The sequence below is a fragment of the Stegodyphus dumicola genome, chromosome 1 (assembly GCF_044657685.1).
Source record: "Stegodyphus dumicola isolate Sdum_Otavi_A_Nest chromosome 1, ASM4465768v1".
NCBI classification, from domain to species: domain Eukaryota; kingdom Metazoa; phylum Arthropoda; class Arachnida; order Araneae; family Eresidae; genus Stegodyphus; species Stegodyphus dumicola.
In genome coordinates, this window is record NC_140768.1 from 75,403,505 (window position 1) to 75,419,849 (window position 16,345).

General features: G+C 29.6%; 1 protein-coding gene across 5 annotated transcripts in view; it reads left to right on the top strand.

Moving 5' to 3' along the window:
* Positions 1–16,345, top strand: part of LOC118194397 (DCC-interacting protein 13-alpha-like) — a 104,825-nt gene that overhangs the window by 16,013 nt on the left and 72,467 nt on the right. For 3 of the 5 annotated variants that reach the window (XM_035365549.2, XM_035365550.2, XM_085816349.1), the window contains exons 2-7: positions 1,323–1,449; positions 5,012–5,110; positions 8,540–8,599; positions 8,704–8,778; positions 12,434–12,521; positions 15,387–15,428. In XM_035365549.2, coding sequence (XP_035221440.2) covers positions 1,396–1,449; positions 5,012–5,110; positions 8,540–8,599; positions 8,704–8,778; positions 12,434–12,521; positions 15,387–15,428 — 418 coding nt within the window. In that variant the 5' untranslated portion in view covers positions 1,323–1,395. Of the gene's footprint in view, positions 1–709; positions 816–1,322; positions 1,450–5,011; positions 5,111–8,539; positions 8,600–8,703; positions 8,779–12,433; positions 12,522–15,386; positions 15,429–16,345 lie in introns of all 5 variants that reach the window. The other 2 variants (XM_035365545.2, XM_035365546.2) reach the window with 1 other exon arrangement.

Here is a 16,345-nt window from a genome sequence, read left to right on the forward strand (position 1 = left end):
TGTTCTTTAGGTTTTCAGTAGGGATTTCTAAATAGGATATTACTTCCTGTATGTATTTTATTTAATTTTATTGGATGACTTTTTTTTTTTTTTTTTTTTTTTTTTTTTTTACTAGAGGAACCAAACTAAAATTATATAAAAAATTACATTGTTGAAATTTTGTCTTGAAAATATGTATTTTCAATGATGCTGAATAGAATTTGCAGACTTGCTTATAATCAAGTCCTATTCTGCATCATTGAAAATAAGTGAACGTTAAATTTATAATCAATGCTGAAAATAATTTCTTTCCATGCAAACAGATTTGAATGTTTGTCTCCAAATTCTGGAACTCTTCCCCTCCCCCCCATTATGTATTTACTGCTTGAACATTTAAATGTGTAACATCTTGAAATTATTTGAATGTGTGGTATTTATTTTCTGTATGTGTTACACTTTGCTCGATTTCAATGAATGATGTCCAGCAAGTGTTTAAGACTATAATATTTAAATGACCAAATTTTTTTTAGGTAATTATCCTGAAACAACTTTTAATTTCTTGCATACTGAATTTAAAGTTTTGCCTTCTTCTTAAACTTTCACATTTTATTTGATAATACCTTCAATTAGTTTATCGATGATGAACTAACTAATGAATATTATTAGCAAGATAGTAAGACACATCATACATCAAACACTAATATGTAAGATACTGCATTTTGTTTTCCAGAACCTGCATAGTTGAAGACTTCAAAGTTGCTGTATGACAAAAAGACAAGTTGTTAACTTTGATACTTGGTGAAAATTATGCCAGGATTTAAGGGAAGCTCATTCAAGTATGTTTAGATATGGCAGGAGATAATTTTTAGCATAGTTTATGAGAAGGTTCTGTTTCACATTGCTGAAGGTTAATTAATATGTGTAAATTTTCATGTCAGAATAATGTAATTTTTTATTGACAGTAGTGTGGGACCTCTAGTGAGAGATTCACCATATATTTAATGTTTTTTAGCCTTCATTTGATGCAAAACTATTGCTTTTATGTATATTTCTACAATGATCTTGTGATTGTATTGTTAAAAAAATTGCTTCAATTTATGCTTTATGATCGGCATAAATTTTGAATACTTCTGCCTTATTACTTCTGCGTATTTACTTCTTCTGTTTGATTTTTTTGAATAAATTTTGTATTTTTTAGATCTTTTATCTTTTTTAATTAGCAAATGCTTGTTATTAAATGTGTGCATGAAAAGGATTCTCTGAGAATAAATTTCAACCATTTGAAATATTTTTGTTATAGTATATGGAATTTTTTTCAGAATTTTATCTATATTATGTTTTAGGTTATTTCATCTCATCATTTTACTTCTAATAAATAAAAACCAGATGCTTATTTGAGTAAAATTTACTTTAAAAATGCCAGGCTTAGAAAAAATTCACTTAGAAGATGCTTTAGAAGATAATCCTCAGGTGAGGTATTACCAATTTGTTATTAAAAATTTTTGTGTTAATCAGGAATTATATTTTTTTGTTTTTTGTTGTTTAGTGTTACTTGTACAAGTTTGTGTATATTAGAAAGTATCTTTTCAATTGTAGAACATAGAATTTTACATATACCTTACTTAGGCGATATGTAAATTATTCAAATAATAAAAGTAAGCTTTAAATATATCTTTGTATTAATACTAATAAACATAGATAAGAATTTAAAGTGTCTTTTATTGTTTTAAAGTTTTATAATGTTTTTCACTTATAAAAATATTTTTGATGTTTTGTTACAAATGGATATTTAAATTATTATTAAATTTCTTATTACATAGTGGTCTTTATTGTTCTTTATTTATTTAAATAAAAAGGGCCATTAGTGTTCAAGAAATCATTTTCCCACATTCTATCTGTGTAACTGATATCTTTATTAAAAAAATCATTCAGTTATTGTTTACTTTATATTCCATTATTTACAATACAAATATTTATAGTATAGTGTTTACAATATATTTACAACACAGTGTTTACAAGACAAATTAACGATAGTTGGTTGTATTAATCATTTTCTGTACATTTTTGTGTTTTAGCATATTTTTAACTAAAAAAATTGTAAATACCTCTGAATGCCTATTATTGTTTTTATTATCATTATTTTAGAGTATTTGTTTCAGAAATTACCTGTGTAGATACCTCTTATTGTTTGTATTACTGTTTTGTATTAATAAGAAAGTAATTTTTAAAATTTTATGGAACATTTTTATAAAGTGCCTTGGAGATCAAAATCTTTGTTTTCTCAAAAACAACTCTTTAGAAGAAACATTGTTATTTTTTTAATTTTATTTTATTAATTTGTCAACTTCTAAATGCATTTAATTATTTTTGGAAATTATGGAAAATAATATCGATAAAAATTTATGCATTCTAATTAAATTAACAACAAATAGTTTTTTATTTTTAAAAGTATTCTCCTTCCCCAACCACATGCCATTTTGTTTAATGCAGCGTAGTTTGATTTTACTTTTAAGAAATGAAAAGGTATAATTAACAAAATCTTTAAAAAATATTTTATAAATAACTTTTTTTTTTTTTTTTTTTCTGAAGAGAAAAATAGATTTTGTTGCTTTTAACTGCATAGACATCTAAATTTGTTGAAAATGTATTTCCATGGTAGATCTTTGATCATAGGTAAAAATATATTTCAGGGTACCCCTTGACAAAAATTTGTGATTTTTTGGCACCATTCCTGTTTACGTCCATTGCCCTCCCCAGCAAAATGGCATCCAAAACATAAGGCAATAAAACATAATCAAAACTAAAAATATATAATCTCAGTAAACTGCATTAAAAAAAAATGGAAATACATGTTATGTAATCTATGCAATTCAAAAAGGAAATATTGACTTACCTGTATTTTAAAATTTCTGTTTCTACGGTATGTGAGACATACAGAATTCCTTAACAGCATCTAAAAACTGTTGAAAATTATCTAAACTAGATTCTGTATACTGCCATTGCCACATAAATTCCCAAAACTAAAAATAAAAGTATTCTCTGTACTGCCGGAGGTATTTTTTTCAAAAGTCCCTTTTTATTACACCCCATATACCTTCCATAGTGTTGATATGAGCTCCGGTTTCCAAATCCTTAAAGCTCGATGCATAATGTACTGAGAGAAGAACGAAGCCATTTAAATCTTAATACACACCAGTCAATTGTGTTTTCTTCGCTAATCGTTCTAAAGTGTACAGAAACTTCAGATTAATCATACCATCAGCAGGCATTTTATGGTGTAAAGCACAAAATAAGAAATGTACTTCCAACATCCAACACATAAATAAGCCCTTCAAATATTTTCTCATCAGTCAAATTCACCACAATCACACAACCTATCACATCATAGTAGGGTTTCCATAACATTCAATTATTTAGGTTACCATAAAGGAAATAACAACTTGGCGATAAATGAAACAACAATTTGACGATAATCTAAGGGATACCCTAAAATATAGACTAATTGACCATACAATTACTTACATAAACACATTTATTGTTTTAACAGAAAGTATCAATTATTTATTCCTTGTCTTATCAGGTAATATCTACTAAATAATTGGTCATATTTTTTTTAGTTTTATTTATATTAAAGAATATGCATTTAAAGTAAAAAGTAAATGATTAACTAAATTTTCTTTTTATCCTCTTATTTTTTCAATGGTGTTTGTTAAATTAATTTATTTGGCTACTCTTATATGCGCCCTAAGGTTGCCAAATGCGGCAATATGTGTTGTGTCTTGGTTTTTGGCACGATTGCATATTCTGTTCTGCGATGGTTTTGGGGGCAATGTTGGTTTCTTTGGCAACCTTTGGATTTGCTAGTTGGTTCGTGTGGTAATTAAATGATTTATGACGTTTTGTTAAAATTTTAGTCGCATGCCTGGTACAACTATATTTTCAGGAGGCTGGAAATTCTACAAGTATTTAGGAGAAGAAGGTTTTGAACATTTATTTGTCAAACATAGTATCAATTTTGTGGATGATGAGTCTGGCTGTCATATAAATACGATAGAGATTATGTGGCGGCGTGTTAAAGCGACGTTGCCGACTTATAGTTGGAAATGTGATTCGGGGTTTTATTTGGTGGTTTATATATTTTTCCATCATTGTTCTGAAAAGGGAGAAGCTGCTTTTAACAAATTTGTGGTGAAATTTTTGAAATTTTTGGTGATGTTTGAAATTGGTATTTCTGCTGTTCGAAGAAGCATTTATTTATAAGTGCATTTTGTTTTATTCTTGTTCTTATTTAGAAGAATGTTATGTTCATTGTTTTTTAGTATGAATTTCTGTCATTATTTTTTTTAAATTGTTTGAAATTTATTTTAGTTATTTTAGTTTATTTTGTTGATTAGTGCAGAATGCCTAGATTGTGCAATTCGTAGATGCTTTTTAAAGTTTAAACAGAACGCTGTGTACACTGTATTCTTGAAATTTATTGTTGTTATGTTAATTTATTAAAGTGTCAGGTGCATAGTTCATAGATTCCTTTGCTGCCTAAATTGTGCAATTTGTAGATTTTTTAAAGTTTAATCAGAAAGCTAGGTACATGATATTCTTTGAAATTTAATGTTGTTATGTTAATTTATTTAAGCTAGGTGTGCGTAGTTCTTAGATTCCTTCACTGCATAGATTGTGCAATCCTGTGAATTTTTTTTAAAGTTAAAACATATCACTGTGTAATGGATTCTTATAGAATATTTTTGGTTAGAAACTTTGTTTTTGCTATCTAAATTTTTGTTTTTGTTTCAGATTTTTAGCTTAAATTGTGTGTTTAAAACGTGGTTTTTGCACATGCGAAAATCACGTTTTTGCAGACATTTTTGGCTAAAAGTTCGAAATGTAGACAAAAAATTTAGGTCGTAATATGGCGGCATGGAGTTTCTTGCCAAAAATTTTTGGAGAGAAATTTGGCGACCTGTGGGTGCATATAAGAGTAGTTCCATTTATTTAAAAGTATTTTACTATTTTAAATATTCATTATTAAATTTAGACCCGTTCCATGGTTTCTCTCTTTGAGCGTGATGCAGAATTGCTAAAAGACTATGTTGAAGCATTGAGAAATCATTGTGAAAAAGTTTTAAAGGCTCAGGTATGTTCTTCAGTTATATCCATTTTCAATTTTATTGTTTTTTGTTAGTTTGTTTTATAATTTTACTTATAAGTGAAATTTCCTGTACTTTCCCCTTCTGTACTGTATTGCTGGCTCATATCAGATAAAAAATAAAAATATAAAAAAGTAACAAAAATATAAAATATAAGAAAATGAAATGCATTATATTTATTTTAATATATATTTTCTTCATAAGTCACGTAAAAATATCGTTTTAACCCTCTGAGCAGCATGACTGGCTTTATCTTTTTTTGGCAGTTGATATATATTAGATTTTTATAACTTAAAATTCACTGCTGGCCATTAAAATTGCAACACCAGGAAGGAATGATCCTTTTTTTGTCAGTTGATATATATTAGATTATAACTTAAAATTCACTGCTGGCCATTAAAATTGCAACACCAGGAAGGAATGATCTGACGAACGTCAAAGTTGCATGAAAGGAAGAAGAGGTTGGCATATGCAAATAATTAGTATTTCAGAGCATTTAGACAACACAGGAGAGAGGAACGACATCTGTAGCACTGCATAAAAGAAAAATTGCATAGTGGATTTCTCATTTGGAAAGTGCGTTGTAAGGTTGGAGTTTGCTCATATTATCATGTTATGATTCAAATAAGAAGAGGAAAGGCATACCAGAAAGTTCCAAAATTCAATAGAGGCAGGATCATTGCCAATCGAAAGTGTAGATTATCGTTCCGTGATATCGCCGGTCGCATTGATCAACATCCAACCACTGTCATGCCAATATGGAATTGATGGATTGCTGAGGATTATACTGAACGGCATGCAGGATCTCAATGCCTTCCCATGACTAAACGCCAGAGAGGACAGGCATATTGTGAAGTCAGCCCTGCAAAACCGTACGACCACATCACGAAGCATTAATCAGGAAATGAGCATGCCCAGGATCAGCTCACAAGGTGCATCGACATTTGCAGCAGCATGGACTATCAGCAGGGTGATCATTACTTTGTTTTCCCTTGACAGCGCAGCATAGAGAGAGACGGCGACTCTGATGCGTCAGACAACAAAACTGGGTACAGGAGTGGCACAATGTCGCCTTTTCAAACGAGTCCCGGTTATGCATGCATATTTTGATGGTTATATATGTGTGTGGAGTGTCCGAGGAGACCGCACGTCGCCTGCTTGCATTCGATATCGCCATAGGGATCCTGCACCTTGTGTGATGGTTTGGGCAGCCATTGGGTACATGACATGCACGTCTCTAGTTCGGATAGACGGTAATTTGAATGTAGATGGGTACATTTCTGACATGTTACGTTCAACGGTTGTGCCTTGTCTTCAACGCTTCCAAACTCCATGTCCCAACAAAATAATGCAACACCACATGTCGTGTTCTGACCTTCCTAGATACACAAGGTATTCGATCGCTTCTCTGGCCTGCACGGTCTCCAGATCTGTCACCCATTGAAAACATCTGGTCATGGGTCGCTGAGAGACTAGCCTGCCACCCCTCTCCAGTTAATAGGGTTCATGAAGTGTGGCATAGACTTGAAGCAGCATGGAATGAGTTGCCCATTTCTGTCATCCAATCCCAGTTTGATTTTATGCTTAATAGGGCAAGGGCCGTTTTAGCTGCTAGGGTGGCAGCTGTTTCTACTAATTTTGCACCCCTGTAAACCTCCAAAATGCTTACAAATTTAATCATTTTGTCTTCATGCCATATTGTTTATGTGCAATAAATATCTTTTTTGTATTTGCTTTACTTCGTGGTGTTGCGATTTTAATGGCTAGCAGTGTATTTTGCTTTTTTTACTTTCTTTATATTATAAATGTCATTTTAATGAATGTAAGTTTATAAAAGTAGATTAAAATTATACAAATTTAGCTAATAAATGATGTTTGGATACATTTTTTCATTACAGATCCAAAAACATAAACCACTCAAATGGTTAAATAGTTCTGGAACTGCATTAAAGTTATTTTTTAATTCAATATAAATGAATACTGTATTCATGTTATAATTTGAAATTATTTATATATTATGCATTATTATTGTCATGTATTATTATCTTGATTTGTTTATGAATATATTGTCAGTTTAATAATAATAATCCTGTCATATTGTTAGATGAAAGGCTTTTCTGTTCTAACTATATTCAATTAATAGCAAGTTCACTATGTGTGTTTTTCACTGATGAATTTAAGCAAGAAATTTTTCTTCTGAATTAAAAAATCTGGCTTTATAGCAGTTGAACTATATAGGGAATAAAAATGATGAAGTCTACAGCTGTATCTTTCCTTTTTAATGTATTTAGAAAGATGTAATAATTTTAAGCAGTTTATTTTTCAATTTTTATTTTAAGAATTTTGCTGAATAATTAAAACTTCAGGTATAGTAAATTTTGAGCAACATGTTGACAATGGAAATTACTCTGTTTAATTCTTCAGTGATTATGTCTATAAGGGCACTTCGTACAACCTTCACTATCTTATTTGAATGCACTTTTTGTGTATACTTTTGATAAATTAAATAAACATCTTTATAATAATGATGTTTTCAGTCCCTTGAAAAAACACTGCATAATATAATGGAACAGATTCAAATATGCAGATTTTATTTTTAGTATTTTAAAAGTTTAAGTTATAAGAAATTAATTTTATGTTGTTAATTTGATGTTTCAATCGTAATAGGGCAACTGTAGATTACTGCAAGTGTTGAATTTAATGTTTTGTAGATGCTGTTACTATATTAGTGTCTGTGGGAATGCCTCATGAGGAAACACAGTCCTTAAAAATCATTTTCCATTCTCAGTCTCAAAATATATTTTTCTATCAGCACATTTCAAAACTTAAAAAAATAATGAGCCTACTTTAGTTATCATACTATTATTATTATTTGTAAATGCATTGCATTCCATATATGAATTGACGCAACTAACTTTTATGCAATGAAAAATTTATATTAAAAGATTAAATAATGTTCTTTAAATGTGTGGTATTGATGAGATGATCAATTCAACTTGTGCACACAAAATGTATCAAGTGATTCACTTTATACATAATTTTAATGTTCTTTAGAAGGTGTCTTACAAACATGGTGACAGTTTCTTTGAGTCTATTTTCAGGGAATGGTGTTTTAAATTAAATAAACACAATTATACAAAACAAAATATATATTGTAAAAATAAGAAAATAATGTGAAGGAAAAACATAAAAAATTGCATAAAGGAAATTAAAATAAACATTTATCAGTATTTTATGAAATATAAAACTAGCAGAAATTAAAAGCATAATGAAATGGTATTTAAGGTATGCCTAATTTCTCTGTGAATGAAGTAATGTAAATAAGAAATGTGCTGAGTTTTATTGCTATAGCCAGATGGTAACTTAACTTAATCTTAGTTTTGAATTTAATTATTATTATTTGTTTATTTTTATAGAGAGAGCTTGCATCTTCAACCTCAAAGCTTTCACAACATTTAAGAGCTTATGAAAATCAGGTAAAAATTTTGTTTTGTTTTGTTTTTTTCCGCTGCTGTTCTTGTTATTGAGTGTTTGCTTTTGTATTATCTCATAATCCTTGTTTACATTTTATCCACTACAGCCTTTTCCACTTGACACAGATCCTGACAGTGTTCTTAAAACAACTCTTCGAGAATTTGCTGTAACTTTAGATGAAGTAAATATCCTTTTGAATTTTTGATAATTATTTTTAAAAATGCTATTACTTTATTAAAAAATTCTAGAAGTTTTATTCAAAATACATGTTTTAACCCTCTGACTGCTCATTTGTTTTAACTAAATTACTTCAGAAATTGCATATTTTTTTAATTACGTATCTGCATATATTTAGGAGTACATTTTTGTAAGTAAAATAAACAAGATTTTTTTTTAATTAGATTTCATACATAACCGACTTTCATAAAAATCGCTTTTAAAAGCAATCATATAAAGACAAAAATTCTGAAAATAAATTTTAAGATATGCTTTGAGATACTATCAAGATACACTTTTAAATGGGGGGGGGGCTGCATACCCGTGAAAATCGGCATATAAGCAAATTTTGTTATTTTCATGTTGTCTGTGGAATTTCTGAGTTAAAGCAGTCAGGGGCTTAATTTCCCTGAATGTTCATATTTATGATACTATTATGTTTGTATTTATATTTTAATACTTCTACCACTTTACCACTTCAGGTGGTAAAAGCAGCTTTCATTGCATTTTATCTTGTGAAATGGGCTGGACCAAGTAATTGTGTTAAATTAATTTTTCTCTCTCTTTTCCACTCCTACTCTAGAAAAAAGGAACTTTTTCAGCTAAAATAATCTTATGTTGCCTAAAATTAACAAAATGGCTGCGAGGGGGGATATAGCAAGTGTAGTTTAGCCCTTATTTCCTATAATGTATTACATTGTATTCCCCTCATTCAGATAAATTCTTTCTGTATCAAAATAAATTGAAACAATTGTGAGGTAATTCATATAAAATTTGTGTCCACAGATAACTATTAATGTTTACATAACATTGCTTGCAAACTCACAAGCACTGTTAGTTATTGTATTTCTTAATGCATGATGAAATTGTTAATAAAAACTTTCCGTTTCATAGGGTATATCAGTGGTTCTCAAACTCTGTTCCACGGCCTCTTCGCAGGGTCACCATGAAATATTGTAAAAGCTTCATAATTAATTAAGCCAAGACATTTAGTATCATAAAAAGTGAGAAGGTACAAGTATCAAGATATTTTGTGTTATTTGTATTTACGTGACCCTATCTAAAAGTAAAGTCGGCAGTGCAGAATATTCTTGGGAACACGAGCTGGCAATGACATGCATTCTCGATCGCATGACATGATCGCAATATATCTCATGGCAATCTAACGTGAGAACATCTACAATGCTAAAATGACCTTTTCATGGCTTATTCCATAAAGAGAAATGGTGAAATTTTCTTCATATTTTTCCTGAAGTTAGCTGTTCTTGTCATTTGATTCGGGTTTGCATACCGACTTTCAGAGGTCATTTTTTTCCCTGGAGTCAAAAATCCATCATTTTCTTTCAGGCCAGATTTCATGTGATTTATACTTATCATAGTAAACATTAGTCAAATATCAGCAGCAAAAGTAAAAATTTCACTACTGAATTTATTAGAAAAATGCTCCTATCTGTCTTTAGAAGTTCCGATACACAGTCTTGCGCGCTGGAGATAAAAGTGTTTTTTTTTTTTTTTTTTTTTTTTTTACAGTGTTGCCATTGCTTCCTTTGAAATCGTTAAGTTTCTTAATCAAAAACTCATAAATGCTTTACAAAATATTAAATGGATAATAAAACAAATTCCAAATTTTGGCTTCCAGATGCCCATATTCGGGTGGAAACATACATTATTCAAAATTTGATGCCTTTAGGTGCCGTTGTTTTATCACAGTGCGAGAAACATTCATACATTTATGCAGGTTCTTCATTATTTAATTTCTTTAAATATAACACAGGGCGATGATGTTTGCTAGCAACAATTTGAAAAGTGATTCAGACTTTTAAAGTTTTTAATGCAAAATGCTGAAAAGAAATTAATAACATCCTTTGGGCTAGAAACTCTTACTGTGGAGAAGAAAATTGAATGAAAAAGATTATTTTTTAATATTTCAGCAAACCTTGGTGTCAAATGAACTCGATCTTTCTCAAGATATAAAAACCGTATTTGAAGGGCACTTATCGCAGCTAATTATTTGTTTTTAGAAATACTTTCAAAATGAAAATTTCGATAGTTTTTCATGGATTCAAGGTCCATTTAATATTAGTTCTCCATCTGAATTTATTTTTGCTGAAGAGAATCTTAACAAATTATTTTGTCGTATCAAATTATTTATATTATCTTATCAAATTATTTATATTATTATCTTATCAAATTATTTATATTATTATCTTATCAAATTATTTATATTATCTTGTATAATTAATTATATTATTATCTTATCAAATTATTTATATTACTATTAAATTATTATTATTATTATCAAATTATTTTCAAGAGTTTGAAAACAAAATTTTGCAGCATGGAAGTGACAGAATTTTGGATTTCAATAAAAGATGAATATCCTCTTCTGAGTGATAAATTTCATGAATAACATTAAGTGGATTTTAATTGCATTTTTGACATTGTGTTTGTGCGTGGTTTTTGGTAGTCACTGTAATAAAAAGCAAGTACAGAGCAAAATTTAACATTGAAAAGGAAATGAGGGTGGACGTATCCATTTTATCTCCTCGATTTGAGAAAATGTGCTGTGATTTGTAGGCTCTGTCACATTGATTATTAATTTAATCTTAATTAGGTAAACAAAAATCTATTAAATAGTCAAGATACGTGAGTTTTATTTATTTATATTTTTTATTTTTTAACTTCTTACATACAATTGGTCATACTTTTACTTGTGGTAGGGTAGCGCAGAAAAATTGTAATTGGAAAAAGGCACTGCAACTCAGAAAAGTCTGTTAACCACTGGTGTATATCTCAGTTGCAAAAATTTTTAACTCTGCTTCCTGTGAACATTATTATCAACATCAAAATAAAAATTTAATGGTAATTATAAAATTCTGTGCTCTCATATATTGCAGATTGCATTTGTCTATATATTTCTATTTTTAAATTTATTCAGTAGTAATGTATTTTTTAAATATTGTTAAAGATTTTTTTAAGAGGGGACATTAACACTAGTACTAGAAATGCAAGAAAAAATGAATTTTTAAATTTAATTTTAACTTAATTTAATGGCAAAGATATAAATTTTTCAGATTGCAAAAACTGGTATTATTCTTGTAAACAAATGAAATATTTATTTGATATCTCACTGATCTTTTTAAAGAAATAAATTTTATAATACTTGTAATCTTTATAATTCCTTTTAAATATATATGTTATAGATGTACATGAGAAAATATTTCTCATTATGAAAACAAAATTTGACTTTTTTAAACAAAATTTTTTAGGGTCGTGTCATCGCTATCATGCCAGAGTAACAAATTTTCTAAATCATTGCTTTGAGAACTCATTTAAAAGTTGATCATGTTCTTGCTTTAGGGGAAAAAATGATTTTATAAACTTTTATACAATAATTCTTATATATTTATCTCACAGGCTGCATATCTTTTTTTTTTCCCCTCCTGTAAGAGAAATCGTTAAAAAATAACAAAATGAATTAAAACACCAAATTTTAATTTTAATGCTGTAACAATGCTATTATACGTGTGTTTGAGTAGATATTTCTTCTCATTAAAATTATTTTTTTAGGTTGTCATGGCAGAATAGTTGTAATTTATGCTCAAATTTTATTTTCATAGGTTAGTTCTTTACAACAAGTGTGTGCTGCTCAGTTGGGAGATGGAATGTTGTTTCCTTTGAATCGCTTTATAGAAGCTGATCTTGCAGGTATCTCTCTTTTTTGGGGGAGGAGGGGATAGTTTCTGATTATCTGCACCCATGCTGAAAAGTCATAAAACGTATTTATGAGGCAAACCAGTCTATCACTGAAATAGTTGTGTGTCAACCCACAATGTGGGCAGTATTTATGTGGCAACCCAGTTATGTGCTAAGCACTTGTCTGTTTTGACCAATGCACAATGCAAAAGTTGTATGGAGGCAAGTTTGCGTAATTCTCTGAGTTTTCTTTTAAGGTGAAAACAGATTATTGTCTCCATGGGGAAACAACAAAAGAAAAAAATATCTGAGAAAGTATGTTCCATTGCCAATATTTCTGGGTTTTTTTAAGTTTTAATGTTTGATAAACTCTTGTATGGTATTCTTAGTGTGCTCATATTTTGAAAATGGCTGTTACCTTTCATCATTAGCTTGGTGAAAGTTTAGTAGCTAACGAAGTTGCAACTTTTCATTGGAGAGGATAATCAGAAAGTACTTATTTTTAATACATCTAATACATCTGAATTTAAAATTTCAGTATTGAAAGCAATGTTATCATGATTGATATACATACTGAAGAGCCAAAACATTATCACCACCTACCCAATAACACGTTGCATTTGGGCCCACAAAACAGCTGCAGCTTGCCTTGGCATGGATGCCACACATTCTTGGTAGATGACTGGAGATAGGTTGTACCCAATGTCTAAATGGTGGTCATGTAAAATCGAGATATTCTGACATAGTGGTATTTGAGCTTTGAGCTGCTGCTCCATTACATCCCAAAAGTGCTCAGTAGAGCACATTTGGGTTAAGATTTGACAAGTTAGGTGGTCAAGACATTAAATTGAAATTCATCCTTATGCTTCTTGAACCATTCCAACACAGTTTGAGCCTTGTGACATGGGATGTTGTCCTGCTGGAAGATTCCATTTCCATTTGGGAAGACAGACACCATGTAATGATACAACTGATCCGCAAGTGTGTTCAGATAGTCTACAGCTTTCATGGTCTGTTCTACCATAGCTAAGGGTCCCAGAATGCCCACGAGAACATCCACCAAAGCATAATATTGCCACCACCAGCCTGTGTATGACCTGCTGTTCTAGGGAAAGCAACTGTCCACCTGGAAGATGGTATATCCTGATGCGACTATCACTGTGATTAAAGAGAAATTATTATTCATTCAACCAGGCAATCTTCCAATTATCCGTGGTCTAGTCTCAATGTTTCTGGGTGCACTGTAGGTGTAGCTGAACAACGATACTTGCTTAACAGAGGCACATGAGTGGAGCATCTACTGCACAGCCCCATATCCAACAGTGTCCGCTAAACTGTGTGTTCCAAAACACTTGCACTTTGGCCTGCTGTGTATTGGGCTGTCAGCTGAGCCACTGTCTGGTGCTGATTTGCTGTACCAAGCAGGACAGTCTCCGATATCCTTTTTCTTTAATGACACATGGATATCCAATACCTTGGCATCTACTGCTGGTTTTACCATCATTTGCCCACTTTGCATAAATACTAACAATGGCAGATCATGAACAACCTACCAGCCACACAGTTTTGGAGATACTCGTTCAGAGCTTTTGGGCCAATCTACTCTCTATCAAATTTGCTTAGATCAGCAGCCTTTCGAATCACATGCAAAAGTAAGTACAAGAATGATTCCTTACCTTCTCCAAGCAATAGTTAAATACCATTCCTACTTAATCACTTGCACTCCATGTCATCCAGATGAGTTTATTGAAAAATGCTGGGTTGGTCAATAATGTTTTGGTTCATCAGTGTACATGAACTTTAGTTCAATTATAAAACACTACATATTATCTTTAACTGCATTTCAAAATAAGCAATCATATGAAAGGATTGCTTATTTTAAAATAAGCTGCTTAAATTAATAAAAAAAATTAATTACATTATATATATCAAAATAATAAATGTTTATTAGCTATATATTAATTGGAAACAAAAAATATGTGAGTGAAAAACTGTATTCACATAACTATATTCAGAACTCAAATTCTAATCCTTTGCAGACAAGAAATGAGTTCTACATAATGTAACTATATGAACAAGCTGCTGCTTTATATACTTTAGCCATCTAGACACGATTAAAGATAATTGTAAGAAAAAATAAATCAGGTACATTCTAAAAGGTAAACTCTTATGAGAAGAATTCCTGTAGTGAGATTTATGTTTGCTGAGAACTAGCAGTGTTAGAAACTGTTGTAGAGCATTTGTATAAAAAGAATACAGTAAAGTTTTTATGACTTCTTGTAGAATTATTTGGTGCTGAAAATTATTCATCTTTTCTATGCAGTTATGAAATTATACCATAACTGTAATTTTTTCAAAACTATTTTTTGTATGAATATATATGTATATATCTGGAAATGTGTATTTTTACACAATATAATCGACAAGTATATGGAAAGAAATCATAAATAGGAGAATTAATATATCATACATTCCTCTGCCCATTAAAAAATTTGGAAATTAATATTTGAGAATTAAAAATTTTGAAAGTAGGAGAATATTAATTACTGCAAAAAAGTTTTATGATTTCCTTATGATTCTATTATTATGACTATGAAAAACTATAATATTGAGTTGTAATAAATTTTTATGCTCTTTAAGAAACTAAAGCTCTGTTAAATATTTTAATTTTACATATTGTGATTATATTGTATTTGATATGCAGTTTATTTAAATCAGGTAAATTTTAATAAGATTATTTATTTCTGTTTGGTACATAAGTATGAAATTTGATATTGCATATTAATATTTTATTTATTTAATGTTATATATAGTATTTAAGATTTCATACTTCATTTTAATATTTGCACTAATATCTGCATTTTCTTCCCTTTTTAGATATATTCACCATGATGGAAATGTTTCAAGCAGCGTCTAATGGTATACAATAAGTTTTTAAAAGCATTATGAAAATTTAGCATAAAATGTTTTATCTTAACTGTCAGTCCTGTGTTAACTCTAAAATTTTATAAAATTCTTATATAATTGCACTTCTTTAAGTTGATTTCTAGGTAATATGTAACTATATTAACCACATAATTTTTTTCTAAAATCTCAAAGCATATTAATTCTTATCCATTTAAACCTATCTGTTATTCCTATTATAAGCAAATCCTATTCAAATACAAAATGCCACTTACTATGTCATTTTGAGCAGGGACCTTTATTTCATTATAATTTTAAATTCCTAAATTTTTTCATTTATCATTATTTTGGAGGAAGAAAAAAAAAAAAAAAAAAAAAAAGGTGTTATTCCCCCCCTTTCATATGCCTACTACTTAATTGTGTATAGTTTTAGAATTTTGGCAATTTATTTCTGCTTTCTTTCAAATTGTGAATGTGGTCAGGAAATGTTGATTCAGTTATATTTTTCAAGCATTTAATCGTGATCAAATTCAGTCTGGGCATTTTTTCAAATAAATGTAAATATTTTAAGCATATTATGCCCCTGAAAATGAAACCACATGGGCATTAAATAAAAGAGCAGGAGTAAATAATGCTCATGAAAAACAGCATTAAAAAGGATTACTATTCCAAGGCATGATGTATTATCAAAATTAAAATACCATTTTCCCTTTTTTTTAAGGGGTAAGGGGATTTGTGGATCAAACTTTTATTAATAAAAAGCAGTTTTAATTCATTGGTTTAAACAAGCAAAAGTTAATAATATTCCAGTTTTTGGAAAATCTACGCCGGTAATTCAGGTAATGAAAGTCAAATCAGCAGCTGTTTTATAGTAAAGTAAAAATTTTGTTTAAATAAATAAATAATTTTCTCTTTCTAGATTAAATTTTGAA